The sequence below is a fragment of the Lepidochelys kempii genome, chromosome 4, assembly GCF_965140285.1.
Source record: "Lepidochelys kempii isolate rLepKem1 chromosome 4, rLepKem1.hap1, whole genome shotgun sequence".
NCBI classification, from domain to species: Eukaryota; Metazoa; Chordata; order Testudines; family Cheloniidae; genus Lepidochelys; species Lepidochelys kempii.
Window position 1 is genome coordinate 64,232,671 of NC_136383.1, and position 15,077 is coordinate 64,247,747.

At 38.9% G+C, this 15,077-nt stretch overlaps 1 protein-coding gene across 9 annotated transcripts in view; it reads right to left on the bottom strand.

Annotated features, from left to right (window-relative positions):
- The window catches only part of FSTL5 (follistatin like 5), a 564,833-nt gene that overhangs the window by 468,644 nt on the left and 81,112 nt on the right, over positions 1-15,077 (bottom strand). For all 9 annotated transcript variants that reach the window (XM_073341501.2, XM_073341502.1, XM_073341509.1 and 6 more), the window contains one exon: positions 388-421. In XM_073341501.2, coding sequence (XP_073197602.1) covers positions 388-421 — 34 coding nt within the window. The remainder of the gene's footprint in view (positions 1-387; positions 422-15,077) is intronic.

Sequence of the window (15,077 nt, forward strand, 5' to 3'; positions counted from 1 at the left end):
GTTTTACACTGATATAATATTTTAATCTAGTGTATAATCACTGAAATGTAGGAAAACTGCAATGACAAATAAATATAAAGAAGTGAATGCTTGCCTAAAACACAGAATATTATTGTTTCCTAAGGAGGTCTATTGAGGCCCGGATTAATTTGTAAATAAAATTGGGATCAACTCTATGCAAGGGTTGGAAATGTAGAAATGGGAACTCCAGGTTTTTTACATATATTTTTTCTATGTAGGTTTGTCAAAAGTTCTTTGGCTTTGGTTCTATATCACACTAAAACACTCAGTAAATAACATAAAGATTATTTTAAACACCTATGAAGATTAGGCTCCTGATAATGGCATTAAAAATAGTTCTGCATTTTAAAAATAGCTAGTACTTACCTTTATTTCTTGAACTTTCTCGACTCTTTTCTTGCTGGAATTAAAAAATAGAAAGAAAAATGTGTCATTAACTGTATTAGTTGTATTAGCAAATTAACAAGGAAAAGGTTTATTCCACTGAGAACAGCACCATATAAATAATGTCTGTTGGCGTGTTTGTAAAACTTAATTAGCTAAAGAAAAGGAGATCTGAATCCCTTTTTTAAAATAAGCAGAGAAAGTGAGTTAAAGTAGACACACAGAATTTTGCAACAGAAAAGCTTCAAAAACAGACTCCAATGAGAAGCTGCTGAGCTTGAATTAATATACAAACTAGATACCATTAACTTGGGTTTGAATAGAGACTGGGAGTGGCTGGGTCATTACACATATTGAGTCTATTTCCCCATGTTAAGTATCCTCACAACCACCTTCTTGTCAACTGTCTAAATGGGCCATCTTGATTATCACTGCAAAAGTTTTTTTTTTCTCCTGCTGATAATAGCTCATCTTAATTAATTAGCCTCTTACGGTTGGTATGGCTACTTCCACCTTTTCATGTTCTCTGTATTATATATATATATATCTTCTTACTATATGTTCCATTCTATGCATCCGATGAAGTGAGCTGTAGCCCACGAAAGCTTATGCTCAAATAAATGTGTTAGTCTCTAAGGTACCACAAGTACTCCTGTTCTTTTTACACTCAGAAGACTAAATCTGGATGAACTGTACATAGGGGAATATATTCTGATTTTATTAATACTTCTTCTTCTTACTATTAATTATTATTATTATTATTATTATTATTAACAATTGTCCAATTAACACTTTATACATATTTAGCCTATGAATTGTCCTTCAATGAATATACTTCCACTACATCTTCAAATATTACCAGTCATTCTGTGTGGTGAGGAGCTGGTCACCTAAGCCACATAATATTGTTTCTACTCCCTGACTGGATGACACAGAAATGTAGGGATCAGACTAGTCCAGTAAAATGTCTCTGACAGCCAATACCTGATGTGCCTTAGAAAGGTGCAAAATAACCCATGATAGGCAATTACACAATAACTTGCCCTCAAGGGATGTTTTCTCCTCATTCCAAGTAATCAGTGGTTGATCTATAGCCCTTATAGATGTTATAACTGCTGCCTCCTCATCCCTGAGACAGGCCTGAGCTTGTGCACACACTCGTGAACAATAATTGGTTAGTACTGGTAGCTATGACAACCACACCACAACCCTGGAGGCAAACTCTCAGAGCAATATGGGCATCTAACACATGGTAGGTTCATCCAGGAATGGTGCGCTCCATCAGAAGTGACACTTCACTTTCCTCAGGCTGCATCCCTGGAGCCTCCTTTCCTCTCCTAAGATTCAGAGGGTTGCAGATGTATTTCCTGTTCCCCTGGGCACCAGACACATACTATTTTATCCTCCTTCCTTCCAAGGTGTCTCCTGACATGGATTCCAGACCCAAAGTCATTTTACTGGCTGAGATGGAGGGACTCAACTATCTATCAAAGTATCAGTCTCTGATCAGCCAAAAACTGCATCAGCTCAGTCTTCTGCTGGGGAGACAGTGATGGCCATTTCGAAGCTCAGGACAACATTTACACTATCTTCTCCCATTGTCCATATAAATAGCTACAAATTGTTTTTAATCCTGAAAAGTTCTTATCCACTTATTGTATGGCAGTGGGTTGTACCTTTGATTCTTTTATAACATAAAAAGCTATTTCCTTTAATCAGGTTTTAATTTTTAATTTTTTTTTTGCCTGGAAATTTCATTAGAGAAACATCTATAACGAAGAGGAAGGAAATCAAAGAGATTTAAAGATGTCTTCATAAGCACTTCCAGTCTCAACCTTCCCACAAACATGTATCTAAATGAGCTTCCACAAGACATTTACTTGCCACAAACATTCCTGCAAACAATTACAAATCTCGCCTACAAATATTTGTGGAGAATGAACAGAGAAGGCTGTGAAAACAGTTGAAGTGAATTCATGGTTTGTTTGTTTTTTTTCATTTGAACAGAGATTTCTGCTTTTATCTGCAGTATTTTCCCATTTATGTTATATGTTCTCATATAATAAAGCAATATCTTGAGTGAAAAAAAATGAATTTGAAGGTTAAGGGTAGCATATTAATACAGAAACTCAGTGTTAGGTGGCTTCCATCTTAAAAGCTCTATTTTTCCCATTAGGAATAGGATAGCAATTTAACAATAACTTACTAAATAGTTTGAACTCTGTACCTAGTATTAATAATAAATCATTGATAAGGAATAAAGAAAAGGGTCAAGCAAGCTGTGGAATTCCCCAGAAGGATACAAAGAACTCTCAGCAATCCTTCCAGTTAACTTACCAAAGGGCCCCCCTCTCACTCATCTGAAACAAAAGCTAAAGTAGACAACTCTTCTGTTTATTCATTTAGATCTGTCTCTGGATTTGACACACATCTTGCTGGTTGCTTGGCAACCCAGGAAGTATTATTTCTCATTCAAACACTAACTGCCATCATACCATATTCTTCTAATTTAATCTTTAAACATATTTTACTTTCTGAATGACAAGTTACTTCTCTAGTAGTGTTGAAGTCCATGTAACATTCAAGTTTGGATGTACCTAACTCAAAATAGGTGTCTGACAAGTACACACATACAATTGCACATGGTCACTAAACACCCTAATAACTTTCTCTAAAGTAGGAGCACAATAAAGAAAATGTACTGCTTAGTGAAATATTCAGAGTTTAAAAGAGAGGTATATCCTCAAGTGTAAACTGTCTTCAGTGGAGCTATGACCTGAATAAGACCTGTCCCCAAATCTTCAAACATTCTTATTCTACACAATGGCTGCCACAACAGTCAATCTCTGATTTCTTTACTTTGGGCACTTTTTCAAATCTTTTGTTCTCTATCAACTGTTATTATACCAGCAATGTGTGTTGAGAATAAGTTAACACAAAATACCTCATCAAGAATCTATTTTTATTGGAACACATGAGTATTTACAATACTTGAAAAGTAGCTATGATACTTCGAGTTTTGCTTTTGTGGCAAATTTATATATAACTAGTAATGAGAGACTAATCTTAAATTTAACCACTATACTGGGCATTTTGTGTGTGTGTTTCCCTACAAAAAATAAATCAGGCTGATAACACTTAAAGTCCAATTGCATTATTCTATTTAATTTATCTATAACATTTACCAAACATCTATCTAAAGTATTTCTAAGGTTCCTATTATTGTGGTACCCATATAAAATTCATTCGTATCAGTCATGAACAAGCTAAACATTACACACAATGAACATCTCATGGGTGGCGGGATAGGAATTAGAAGCAGATTCTCCTAGTGCTATATGCTTGTGTCTAGATTCCAGAGTACCCTTCTAACATTCCTTTTTCCCAGAAGCCAACAAGTGATGATATGCTGTGACTTAACACCAGTCTCTGCCTATTGGCAATGACAAAATTTCACTACCTGAAGCTACTTTTATGTTCCTACATACTTATATAAAAAGCTACTGGGTATCCCACAACTGTACGGAACAAAATTATCACAGCACTGAGAGAAAAGGAGTACTTGTGACACCTTAGAGACTAACCAAATTGGTTAGTGCCACAAGTACTCCTTTTCTTTTTGTGAATACAAACTAACATGGCTGTTACTCTGAGCACTGAGAGAGTATTTGATTATTCTAGTATAGACAGAAACTTAACTCCATTGTGAGACTTTCTCACCCGCGTGATGCCAAACGTATTTATTATTTTTACTTTAAAACATTCTCTTTATATAGGATAGTCTCCTACTGGCCACGGGTCCATGCTGTATCTATCTGGAACAGTTGTCCCAATTTTTTTACATCACAGTGCCTCTTACTTCTGTCCACATCTCCTCCCCCGAGCCACGGTTTGGAACCGGGAGCAGGGCCACAGTGGGGAACAGGACCGGAGCTGTGGCTTGGTCTGGGGGCAGAAGCAGTGTCGGGAGCAGAGCCATGGTCAGAGCCAGGGGTGGGACAGGGGCGCCGGCCAGGTGTAAAGCCGCGGCTAGGCCAGGAGCCAGAGGCTGAGGACAGAGCTGCAGGTCAGAGCAGTGGCTGGAAGCAGGAGCCGTGGCTGGAGTCAGCAACTGAGCAGAGCTGGGGCAAAGTGATACTGTGTGGTGCTCCATGACCCGCTAGGTGGGTGCACCCCACAATTTGAGGACCAGTGATCTAGAATGAGGTACATTTTGAACATGCTGCATATGAGTGTGTTTAAAGTGAACAATCACCAGCAGTGCTCCCTCAAGTCAGACGGGAATTGGCAGATCATCTCCCTGTTAAAACACAGTCCTGTCCTTCTTTGCTCCTGTCCCCAAGGATTTAAGCACAGGGAATTTGGGGTCTGGGCCCTTGAATAGTCAAGGTCTTTTCAGCTAGTCTCTCACCCTAGGTGAAGACTCTACTATTTGTAATGTCCTCCCTTAGTGGTGTAAGGAGAGTCAGGATGAGCTCTACCCTGACATCTGGTGGCGAGTCATGGTGGGTTGTGGAAAAGAACTTCAGGGGCTGATCTCATTGGCATAGGCACACCCACCCTGCCTAGATGGTCACTTTGGCTGCTGTAGGAGCCCCAGTTACTCTGTTATTGGGGCAGGAATAAACTGTTATTATCCTGATTATGTGAATCAAGGACAGTGGAACTGTACTTGGCCTTTTGTTATGATGGACTAAGCAGCACTCGCTAGGCAAGGGTCATGCGTTCCAAACCCCAGTGAATGGAGAAAGGCTGGGGATATGTATTAATACTTGGTGGTATGGGCCCTCTGGTAAGGGCCTTACATGCTAATTGCACTTCCTCCTCTCTCCACTGTGGAATATCAGAGCTAATTTTGATTCCATTAGGAGTCTAGTTACAGGCTACTGAGCTGAGTTCACTTTGGGCTAATGGTGCACCAGCACTGAGGCTCCCCTACTACGAGCTGAAATCACAAAAGAGCTAAACTTACGAAGAGCTGAAATCACTGAGTGTTGTGTTAAGTAATGGGGGAGCCTGAAAATATATGGTGGAGCAGTTTGTGGGACAGCTGGCAGAGCAGAGCGGCTGGTGGAGCAGAGCAGTTTGCGGGACGGCTGGCAGAACAGAGTGGCTGGTGGAGCAGAGCAGTTTGTCGGATGCCTGGAGCAGCTCATGGGGGGGGTGGCTGGCAGAGCAGAGCCCCATGGAGAGTGGGGCAATCATCTTTGGACCATGTAAGGTTCCCCTTAACCCCCACCCCCCCATCTCCACCCAGGTTAGGAGGTAAAACTCTGCAGATAAACTTTCGGACTCTGGGGCTGCAATGACCAGGGACAGAGACTTTTGGGTTGTTGGACTTTTGGGACTTTGGGTGATTTTGGGTTCCTGGACTCAAGAACCAGAGGGAAAGGACATGCCGCAATTTGCTTGGGGTGGGTTTTTGGTCACGGGTAGTGTTATGAATCCTGTTGGTGGTATTTCCCCAACATAATGCCACATTGTTTCTCTCTGTTATTAAAAGGCTTTTTGCTACACTCAGACTCTGTGCTTGCGAGAGGGGAAGTATTGCCTCTTGGAGGCGCCCAGCGGGGGTGGTATATATTTGTCCCAGGTCACTGGGTGGGGGCTCGAGCCGGTTTTGCATTGTGTTATTGGAATGGAACCCCTAGATACTGAACCCGGCCCTTGTTCTGAACTCTGATGGGCAGAAGGGTTACAGTGGGTAGAGAGGAGCCTGGGCCTGCCCTCACCACCAGCCTCTGGGCCAGGACCCAGTGGTGAGCAGCTACACTCAGCACCTTGGCGTGCTAAGCCACTGCCCCCCGGACCACTTCTACCCCAGTCTCCTTTAGCTACCCAGAGTAAATCAGTCCAATCAAGTCTCTGACCTGCACACTCAGTCACCTTCCTCTCTTCCATGGGCTTGCACAGGTCTGTGGTGTCAAGCTTCAGGCAATGAGCCCCTGGCCAGTATTTGTCCCTCAGAGCAGCCATTTGCTCCCTTCCACTGCCTGCCTCTGACTTGCTCTGCTGCCCTGTTTAAAGCCCTGCCTCTAGCTTGTACAGACTTTGCACATGTGGATGGGTGAGGCTGCCTGAGCTCAGAGCTGCTCCTTAACACCTTGCTCTCCAGTGTGGCATAAAAGCCTCACTAAAAACTAATTAGAAGATATACTTTAGTCTTAATTGCAACATAATGGATAATACAATGGACCTTAAACTGTTTTAGATTACATGGCTAAATGTTTCCTTATACAATGGGATGGTATTTCCTGACATTTTCAACAGACCACATAAATCAAATTCCAAGGTAAATAGTAGGATCTAATTTTGATCTCACACTAGTTTTACTCCTTTGACATCAGTGTAAATTAAGCCATAATTTTGCTTAAGGGAGTCTAAATGGATGTAAATTACATTTTCTTCCAACCCTGTGAAGAATCTGCTCTCATTCCTATGGGGTAAATTTAGAACAACTTCAGTGGAGTTAAGAGGTGTTGTAACTCAAACTTCTTCACATTTACATCAAATTCCAAGAGCAGAATCTCTCTTTTAAGCAGTCCCTGCTTATAACAGGTTCAGATTTGAAAAATGTTAGAATTGTGTCAACATAGAGATAACAGTATTTTACTCCATAGGCCTTAATCTGAAAGAATGGAAAATTGAGACTACAATAACTAGATTATGAAGACCCAGACCGCACTGACTGTAAAATCAGAGGGGCCTTGTAAGAAAGCAAAGGAGGAGGTGAATCATCTACTGAAAAAATGGATTTTGTGCATACCAAAAACATTTTGAAAGGGATGGGAAGGGGAACACTCGACAGGCGCATGAAGAGACGCTTTGCATGTGGTGCTCTCAGCCTGTCTCTGGCAGAAAGGGCAAGAACAGAACAGTTTAGAAAATGGGGAAAGATGTTAATGAAGAAAATTGTTTTCATTAAAGTGTTCAGCAAAACCTGAAGAGTTTTCATTTTTCAAGATTCTGAGAGTAAAAAAGTAAAATTTCCAGAAAAGCAGATGCTATCTGTAATTTTTTTTGTTTTGTTGAAAATCCAAATTTCAGTTTGAAAAAAGTTCAGCCTGAAAATTTTCAACCAGCTCTAGGCAAGAACCTGAGTCTCAATTTCAGTTCCCTGACAAGAGACTCCAGCCTTGTGAATTCTGGCTTTATACCATCTAGCTTCCTACCCTCAGTGCTATTTGAGTTGTCAGACCAGAACTCATAAAAGTGATGCTCACCCAGAAAGAATTGTGAGTTATCAGGCTAGAAGCAACATTAATGAGTTATGAAAGAAATCCTATCTATCTCTTCTGGCTGGAGGGAATTTGTTGCAAAGTGATGCCTTTGACCAGAAAAGGGAGAGTTAAAATGTAGAGAAAGCTAGCTTTCAGTGAAAGTGTATACATTCAGATTCTTCACTACCTAAATCCTGGGTACCTCCAGGGTACTACCAGTATCTGGGTTAAATTATGAAATGTACCCAAACAAACAAAAACAGCACAGGTTAGTGAGGATTCTGGTATAAAATTGAAATAAGTAAGCAGTATGTCTTAAAAATCTATATTTCAACAATATAAAGTTTGCATCCTAAGGGGACAAAGAACAGCCCTGTTGGGGGGAGAAGCCAACCCTCAGGGACAGAGAGAATTCCCTTCCCCCCTCGCTCAGCAGGAGTCATCAGCAGCCACAATTGCCACAACCCATGCACACCAGTGCGGTCAGCAAGCTGTTCTTTTTTATTTGAACTTGGGAAGATTTTTTTCTATTTTTTTCCTAGTGTTTGTTCAGCACAATGGGTCTCTGATCCTAAATGGGCTCTTTGAGTGCTACTTTAATAAAATAATACAACAAAATAATTAATCTTTTTAACAGTTATTACATGTAAATATTCAACTGTTGTAATTAAAACAGACAGTTGTGTATCCAAAAAAGTAAGAGGGTATCTCTATATAAAGAAATACTATGACATATTATAACAAATTTCTGCTATTGCACTGTAATATATTAGCAAAACATTTTCAACTGATGGTTTAACATTCATGGAAAGGAGATCTATTTAAATAAAAACAGAAATGATTATGTGATTTAAAACATACAACAGTATCCACTGCTGCAAGTCATTTGCAACCAGCACAAATTATCTTGCTTCCCAAGAGTTTCTCATCCGCCACAATGTACCAAGATAGTTTTGAATCCAATATGCTCCAGCCAAATTAATCTGATGAGTTGCACGGCATTGCATCATATTTTCTTGCATCATGTTGTGTCAGCCTAGTTCAGTGAAATGTAGCAATACAGAATACATCAGAACTGGAAAGAAGCCAGTCTTTTGTGTCAGACAGGCTCTATTCAAACCTAACTTTTCAACGCACAGTAGATGAAAGTCTAGAAAATGTCAAATTTTCCACTTTGTTTGTGAACTAGAAAAGATCACGGATGGCTGGCCACAAAAATTGCTACTCTGGCACATCACGAGTTATAAGCTACTTGCAGTATATCTTAAACCAGGGGATGCAAAAGAACTGATTTAAATACACTGAAATGCGTTTGCAGGGGTAAAATCTTCCTTTATAGTAACTGCTATAATATCTTAGTCATAATACACAAATACACTCAATCTTTCTTAAAGGATTCTGACATTGTTATTGCTCAGCTATGACTGGGTAAACAGCATGGGTGTAGTTAATTTTTTTTATTTGTCAAGGAAGCTTTATCACTAACTTCTCAATGACAGTAAAGAAACAGAATAGCGGAGCTGGGAGGTGAAGAGGACTAGAGAAAGAGATAGGCCGGTAGTCATAAAGATATGCAGAGTGACAGACTTGGGAGATAATATATGTTAACTAAAACCTCCAGACCATTATATGAAGAAGGAATGTGGTTTCTTATTCAGAGCCTTTTTAAATCTATACTTAGTGACTTCTGTTTTGTTTTGTTTGTTATTTATGCCTAGCTGGCTGAAGCGAAGTTGATATTTATTTATGTATCAACAGTGGAGAGATTTTCAAACGGGCATATGGGATTTCAGAGCACAAGTTCCACTGAGTTTCAATGGGTCTTTTGCTCCTAAAATCTTTAGGCACATTTGAAAATCTCTTCCTAGATAAATATGCACTCTCACAGCACCTATCTCCACAGAGATAAGCATTGTATTACACATATGCCTCTTTGGGTTAGGGATGAAGGAGAGAAGCAGTATCTCTTCATCCTCAAAGCCTCCCACAAATTCTACCATGATAAACAGATCTTTTTGAATATTTGTTGTATTAAAAGTGGAAAGGTTGAATCAATAAAACTCTTAAAATAAACACGAGTGATAATTAGTCTAACATACTGTAGGCTGTCCTTTGTGAATGAATGATTATAATTTTGCAAACATAAATTACTAATTGATGAAACCGGGAAGGAAGAGGGACTATAAACCTATTTCCTTGATTAGCATATTTTATAATGAAAAATCATCATTAATCATCATATGATGTAGTTATGATGCAGAATATGACTCTGGTACTCATTAAATGTTGTGTTCTTTCTGTGATAGTATTTCATTACTAACAACATATTTCATTACTAATAATTCTTTGTAATGAACCATAAGGAATAATTGCTATTAAAATATAATATGTTGATATGAGAACATTTGAAATAAAAAAATCAAATTTTCCATGATTTAACAAAAGCCCGCACATGTTCAAGTATTTGAATAACAATATATTTATAACTTACATTTATATAACAGCTTTAATACCAATTGATCCCCAGTATCTTTATGCTCTATACACCTACAGAAATTTCTTCTCTCCTGGATAGGTAGCTAACTCTGCATTAGGACAGTCAGAACCAGGTAGACAACTAAAGCACAGCGACAAGAGCTTGGTGGAGAATAAAATTCAGTCACTAATGTCACGAGCAGACATGTATTCTTACAAAAAGAATTAATGGATCATTTTTCAGCAGAAGCTCTCAATGACAGCCATGCAATAGCAGGGTAACCTGCCTTTGTATAGATTATACACACAGGACTAGATTGTGACATACACTAAGCACCCAGGGAAAGGAGCAAGAGCCTTCCACTCCTGCACAGCCATCCTGGCACACAGTAGTAAGCAAGGCTGCACACTCACTAACTGTCCAAAGCAGCCCGAACAGACAGGTAGGAAGGTATAGAACAGGCAGGGCTTGTGTTACATCCCCGCTACTCACTGGGCAGGGCAGCTGTGCCATCAGAGAGGGTATTGTAATTGGCTGTTTGTAAAAGGTAGTGGTCCTGAAAGTGAAGGCATGCCCCAGCACTGCTGTTATAAGGCTTCTACCCTTTAAAACCAGGACTTCTGGGGATGTAGTCTGGAGCAACTGATGGGGAATGTAGGCTCGGAGTCATATTACTGATAATGTGAAGAAGGCAGGAGATAAAAGTCTGAGCCTGCTTCTCAAACACACATAGACCACGGATTGGAAAAAAGAGATGCTGTGGGTCTCACCATGGAGAATGGAAGGATGACTTTGCTTAGGAAAGAGCAGTGCCAAAGGTCCAGAGTAGTTACCTGCATAGAGGGAACTGGGGCACAGACTTAATAGCAAAACTAATGGGAGGCCTTCCTGGGTGAAAACATGGTGAAGCCTTGATAGCAGGGTAACTGTGAAACCCTAGAAATGATTGGGGAAGTCCAGAGTGAGGGATTTTGTTTAATACTAATAATAAATGAAACTCCAGCAGGGAAGACTGGTGTGAAACATAACATTGTGTTTCGTTTCAGAGTAACAGCCGTGTTAGTCTGTATTCGCAAAAAGAAAAGGAGTTCTTGTGGCACCTTAGAGACTAACCAATTTATTTGAGCATAAGCTTTCATGAGCTACAGCTCACTTCATCGGATGCGTACTGTGGAAAGTATAGAAGATCTTTTTATACACACAAAGCATGAAAAAATGGGTGTTTGCATACTGTGGAAAGAATAGAAGATCTTTTTACAGTAAACACCCATTTTTTCATGCTTTTTGTGTATAAAAAGATCTTCTATACTTTCCACAGTACGCATCCGATGAAGTGAGCTGTAGCTCACAAAATCTTATGCTCAAATAAATTGGTTAGTCTCTAAGGTGCCACAAGTACTCCTTTTCTTTTTGCGAACATTGTGTTTGACACTTTATTGAGCTGAGCCATGGAAGAATGGAAAACTCAGACATGGTGGCACTCACAGATGGGGAATATTTGGTAACCCTCCTGCACTGCTGTTATAGGCCACAGCGAATTACTACTGCATCAGAGCAAAGAGGAATTGTGACATAGAGGCATGTTTCTGAGTTACAATGCCTTCAGGGGTAGTGCACCAACCCTTAATTGAGACTGTGACTAAAGGCACAATCTAGCACGTGACTGTATTTCTGTTACAGCTTTTCTGTCATCAGTTGCATTCAGCTCACTGCAAAAATGAGAATCAATATCACAGTAGTATTGTATAAATCATGTAGATTGCTGCAAACTTATTTACCTTATACTGACCAACAAAGAAAGAGGCAGTGAGAGAGAAAGAGGAATCTCTTTTAAAAGCAAACACTCATCTGGGAAGCTTATACCTGCAAAATCACTGATGATGTGAGAAATGTTTGCTGAAAACTGCTGCCTAATGTAAAAAGACCTATGTGCAGCAGGTTGCAAATAGATCCGAAGGGATTTAAGCACCCCCAGCTAGAGTTAGATCCATCTGCCCTGATTAGCACTTATGGTTGAAAGGAGCTGACATGCAGCTTCTATTTTTATCTTACCTTTAAATTCCAGGAACTTCATTTCACTAAATCATCACTTTCCAGTCAGATTGTAAAGCACTCTCCCAGTGTTTGTTTATTTTAAATCTAGATCTACTAGCTCTCGAGTGTAGCTCTAAGAGGGCTACTGTCCTGATCACTCTACTTGACCTTTGTCATTGCTTTCACCCACACCACAACTTATTGGTTTAGAAAAAGGCATGCCTGACAACCATCCATAAGTAACTCCTCTTTTACACTAAGGCTGGAATTCACTTAGGATGATCAGATGTCCTGATTTGATAGGGACAGTCCTGGTATTCTGGACTTTCTCTTATATAGGTGCCTATTACCTCCCACCCTTGTCCCGATCTTTCACACTTGCTATCGGATCACCCTAAATTCTCTTCATTTGAGATGACCAGTGCAAAGCCTTCCACACTAAGCTCCATTTGAAATCTTAACGTGAGGATTAAGTGGTATAAACTGGAATATATATTTCACTTGGGAAGAATGTAGAATATGACCAGTACCGCTACATGGATTTCCATAACCAGCTTCTGTACTGAATTGATCATCTCCTAGTTTCAGTTGGGAAAGCTCCTGAACTGAGCAGAAACAGCTTGGTTATGGTCATGGAGCAAAACATGTTTTGCAAAGAGTGGTCAAACAGAACTGAATTATTACTGTTAGTGCTTGTTATTGCCCTAAAATTTAACTGCTCAAGCAATAAAAACATGCTTTCAGCATGGAAGTACCTGTCTGTGTATGAGCAGTATGGAGATTTTTCTACACATCACTACTGAGAAAGAAATAAGGTATTGTGGGAAGGCTAATATGCTGTACTCTCACATGCATAATAATAAACACCTGAAAAAGTGAGGTAACCACTGGTTATTTGTACTGTAAATATCTCCAGAGTACTCAATGATATACCCCAGATTCAGGTAGCATGTTAAAAAGTTAAAGGGATTTTGAGAAATGAGATTTCAACGCCATCAATTGTTATTCAGTGTAATAGGGGACCGATTTAACGGTATACAATTACCTTCTCCAGCCTGTGAGTTCCTAAAGCTCTTGATCTTTACAAATTTCTAAAAAGTATTTTTCTTCTGAAGAACATTGTCTTTTTTCTTCCAAAAAAATCACAAATGGATTTTTGCTACACAACTCCCATTGACATTAATGGGAAGTAATTTACTAAAATCCCATTCTGCTCTGAAAATTTTGGAGTGGGGGTTTAATTGTAATTTTCCAAGAAATCACATAATTTGTGTTGCATTTCATTATTCATCCTATTTAAAGCACATTCTGATCCTACCAAGAAAGACGTATTTTTTTTGTTCCTTGCTCATTGCAAAAATTTGGTGAGATATAAGAAAAATCTGAGGGAAGAAGGAAAATTTGAAAAGTAAGATGTTTTACAGTTTTATTGTCAATTACCTTCTCACACACCAAGAATGTAAGTATTATTTAGGATGTTTGGAGACATAATTATTGAACAGACTTTAGCATATCCTGTGGTAATCCTGTGATTAGAAACCAGATTCTGAGGAATATTCTAGGAATAATATACAGCTTTTACCATTCAATAATATACTGAAGGCCAGATAAGGTAATGTTGCAAAGAAAAACAGAAGTGGGTGATATGAATTTTAATCAGTTGCATCTACCCTTTGGTAAAGTGTCCGACCAAATATTTGAGGGATAGGCTCATTCTAACTTCAGACTTGATGAAAGATAATATTATATTGCCTACTTTGTGACATTTACAAAACTAGAGTACAAAATTAAGATGGGAATTCTTTATTAAATCTTAGAAAATTCCAGATTACATCAGTATGTGATAGCTGCATGTCAACGAACTTTTCAGAATTAACTAGAAAGCAGAGCTACACAGACTACAGAGGTACTGGCAATTGACTGCAATCACCCTACTGTGAAGCAGGTAATCAGTTTAAAGCTTTTAGTTATTTTCTTTTAGTGTTTATGTTAAAGGCAGGAAGCTTCTTATTTTTAAAGCAAATGCAATAATAATTTAATAATAGAAATGAAAATCAGTTGTAATTGTTCTAAATATATTAAGCATTAACGTATATATTATTCACCTTGCTTTTTTAGATCTGGCATATCAATTTTTTTAACAGCCATCAGCTTTTCATCTTCTTTTCCTGAACACATCACATCAGATTTTAATTTAGCAGAAATTGCTAAAGTACATACACTTCCTTTTTTCAGAGAACAGACACCTGTTCTGCAGTGACCTCCCTGTATTGGTTCTGATCTCCTGTCAGACTCTCATTGTTTCTACGATGAGGTCTTCATTTTGCTGGGTATTTCTCAGCTTCTTCATTTGTGCCTTGGGAATTATTTTTTATACCTTGGAAACTTGTCTTTATCACCTTTACCCTTGTGTATAGTCGTTCAGTGGTCTCACTTTTGTTTTGATCAGTTCTCGTAACGTCCATGTCAGCGATCAGCTTCTTGCTTTACTTACAATGTTCTTACTTTAAATCATATGATGACAGCTGATAATATGATAAAAAAAAGACTGCACTTCTTTACAATAGGTTAATGTAGTGGTTTGACACCAGCTCTGCATGACCTAACTTTAGCTCAACAGTAGTCCCAAGTTTCCCGAATTTATGAGGTTGCAGAACTCAAAAGTGGCACTCTGTAGCTCTCAGAAGCAAGTAGCAGTCACACTCTCTCTGAGTATCTTCTGACAGCTTATCCACAAAGAAGCTTTAATGTCAACTGAAGCAAAGGAAGCCACTCGTCAGCCAGGCTGAATGAGTTCAAGATTGCTTAAATGTCTTATAATATTGCAACCATTTCAAATTGCATTGTGTTGAAAGGTAGTATAAAAAGTATTAGTATGAATTCAATTTATGAAAAGCATGGTTTAAATCCATTAATGTTGCTGAAGTTGTAGAACTGCTGAA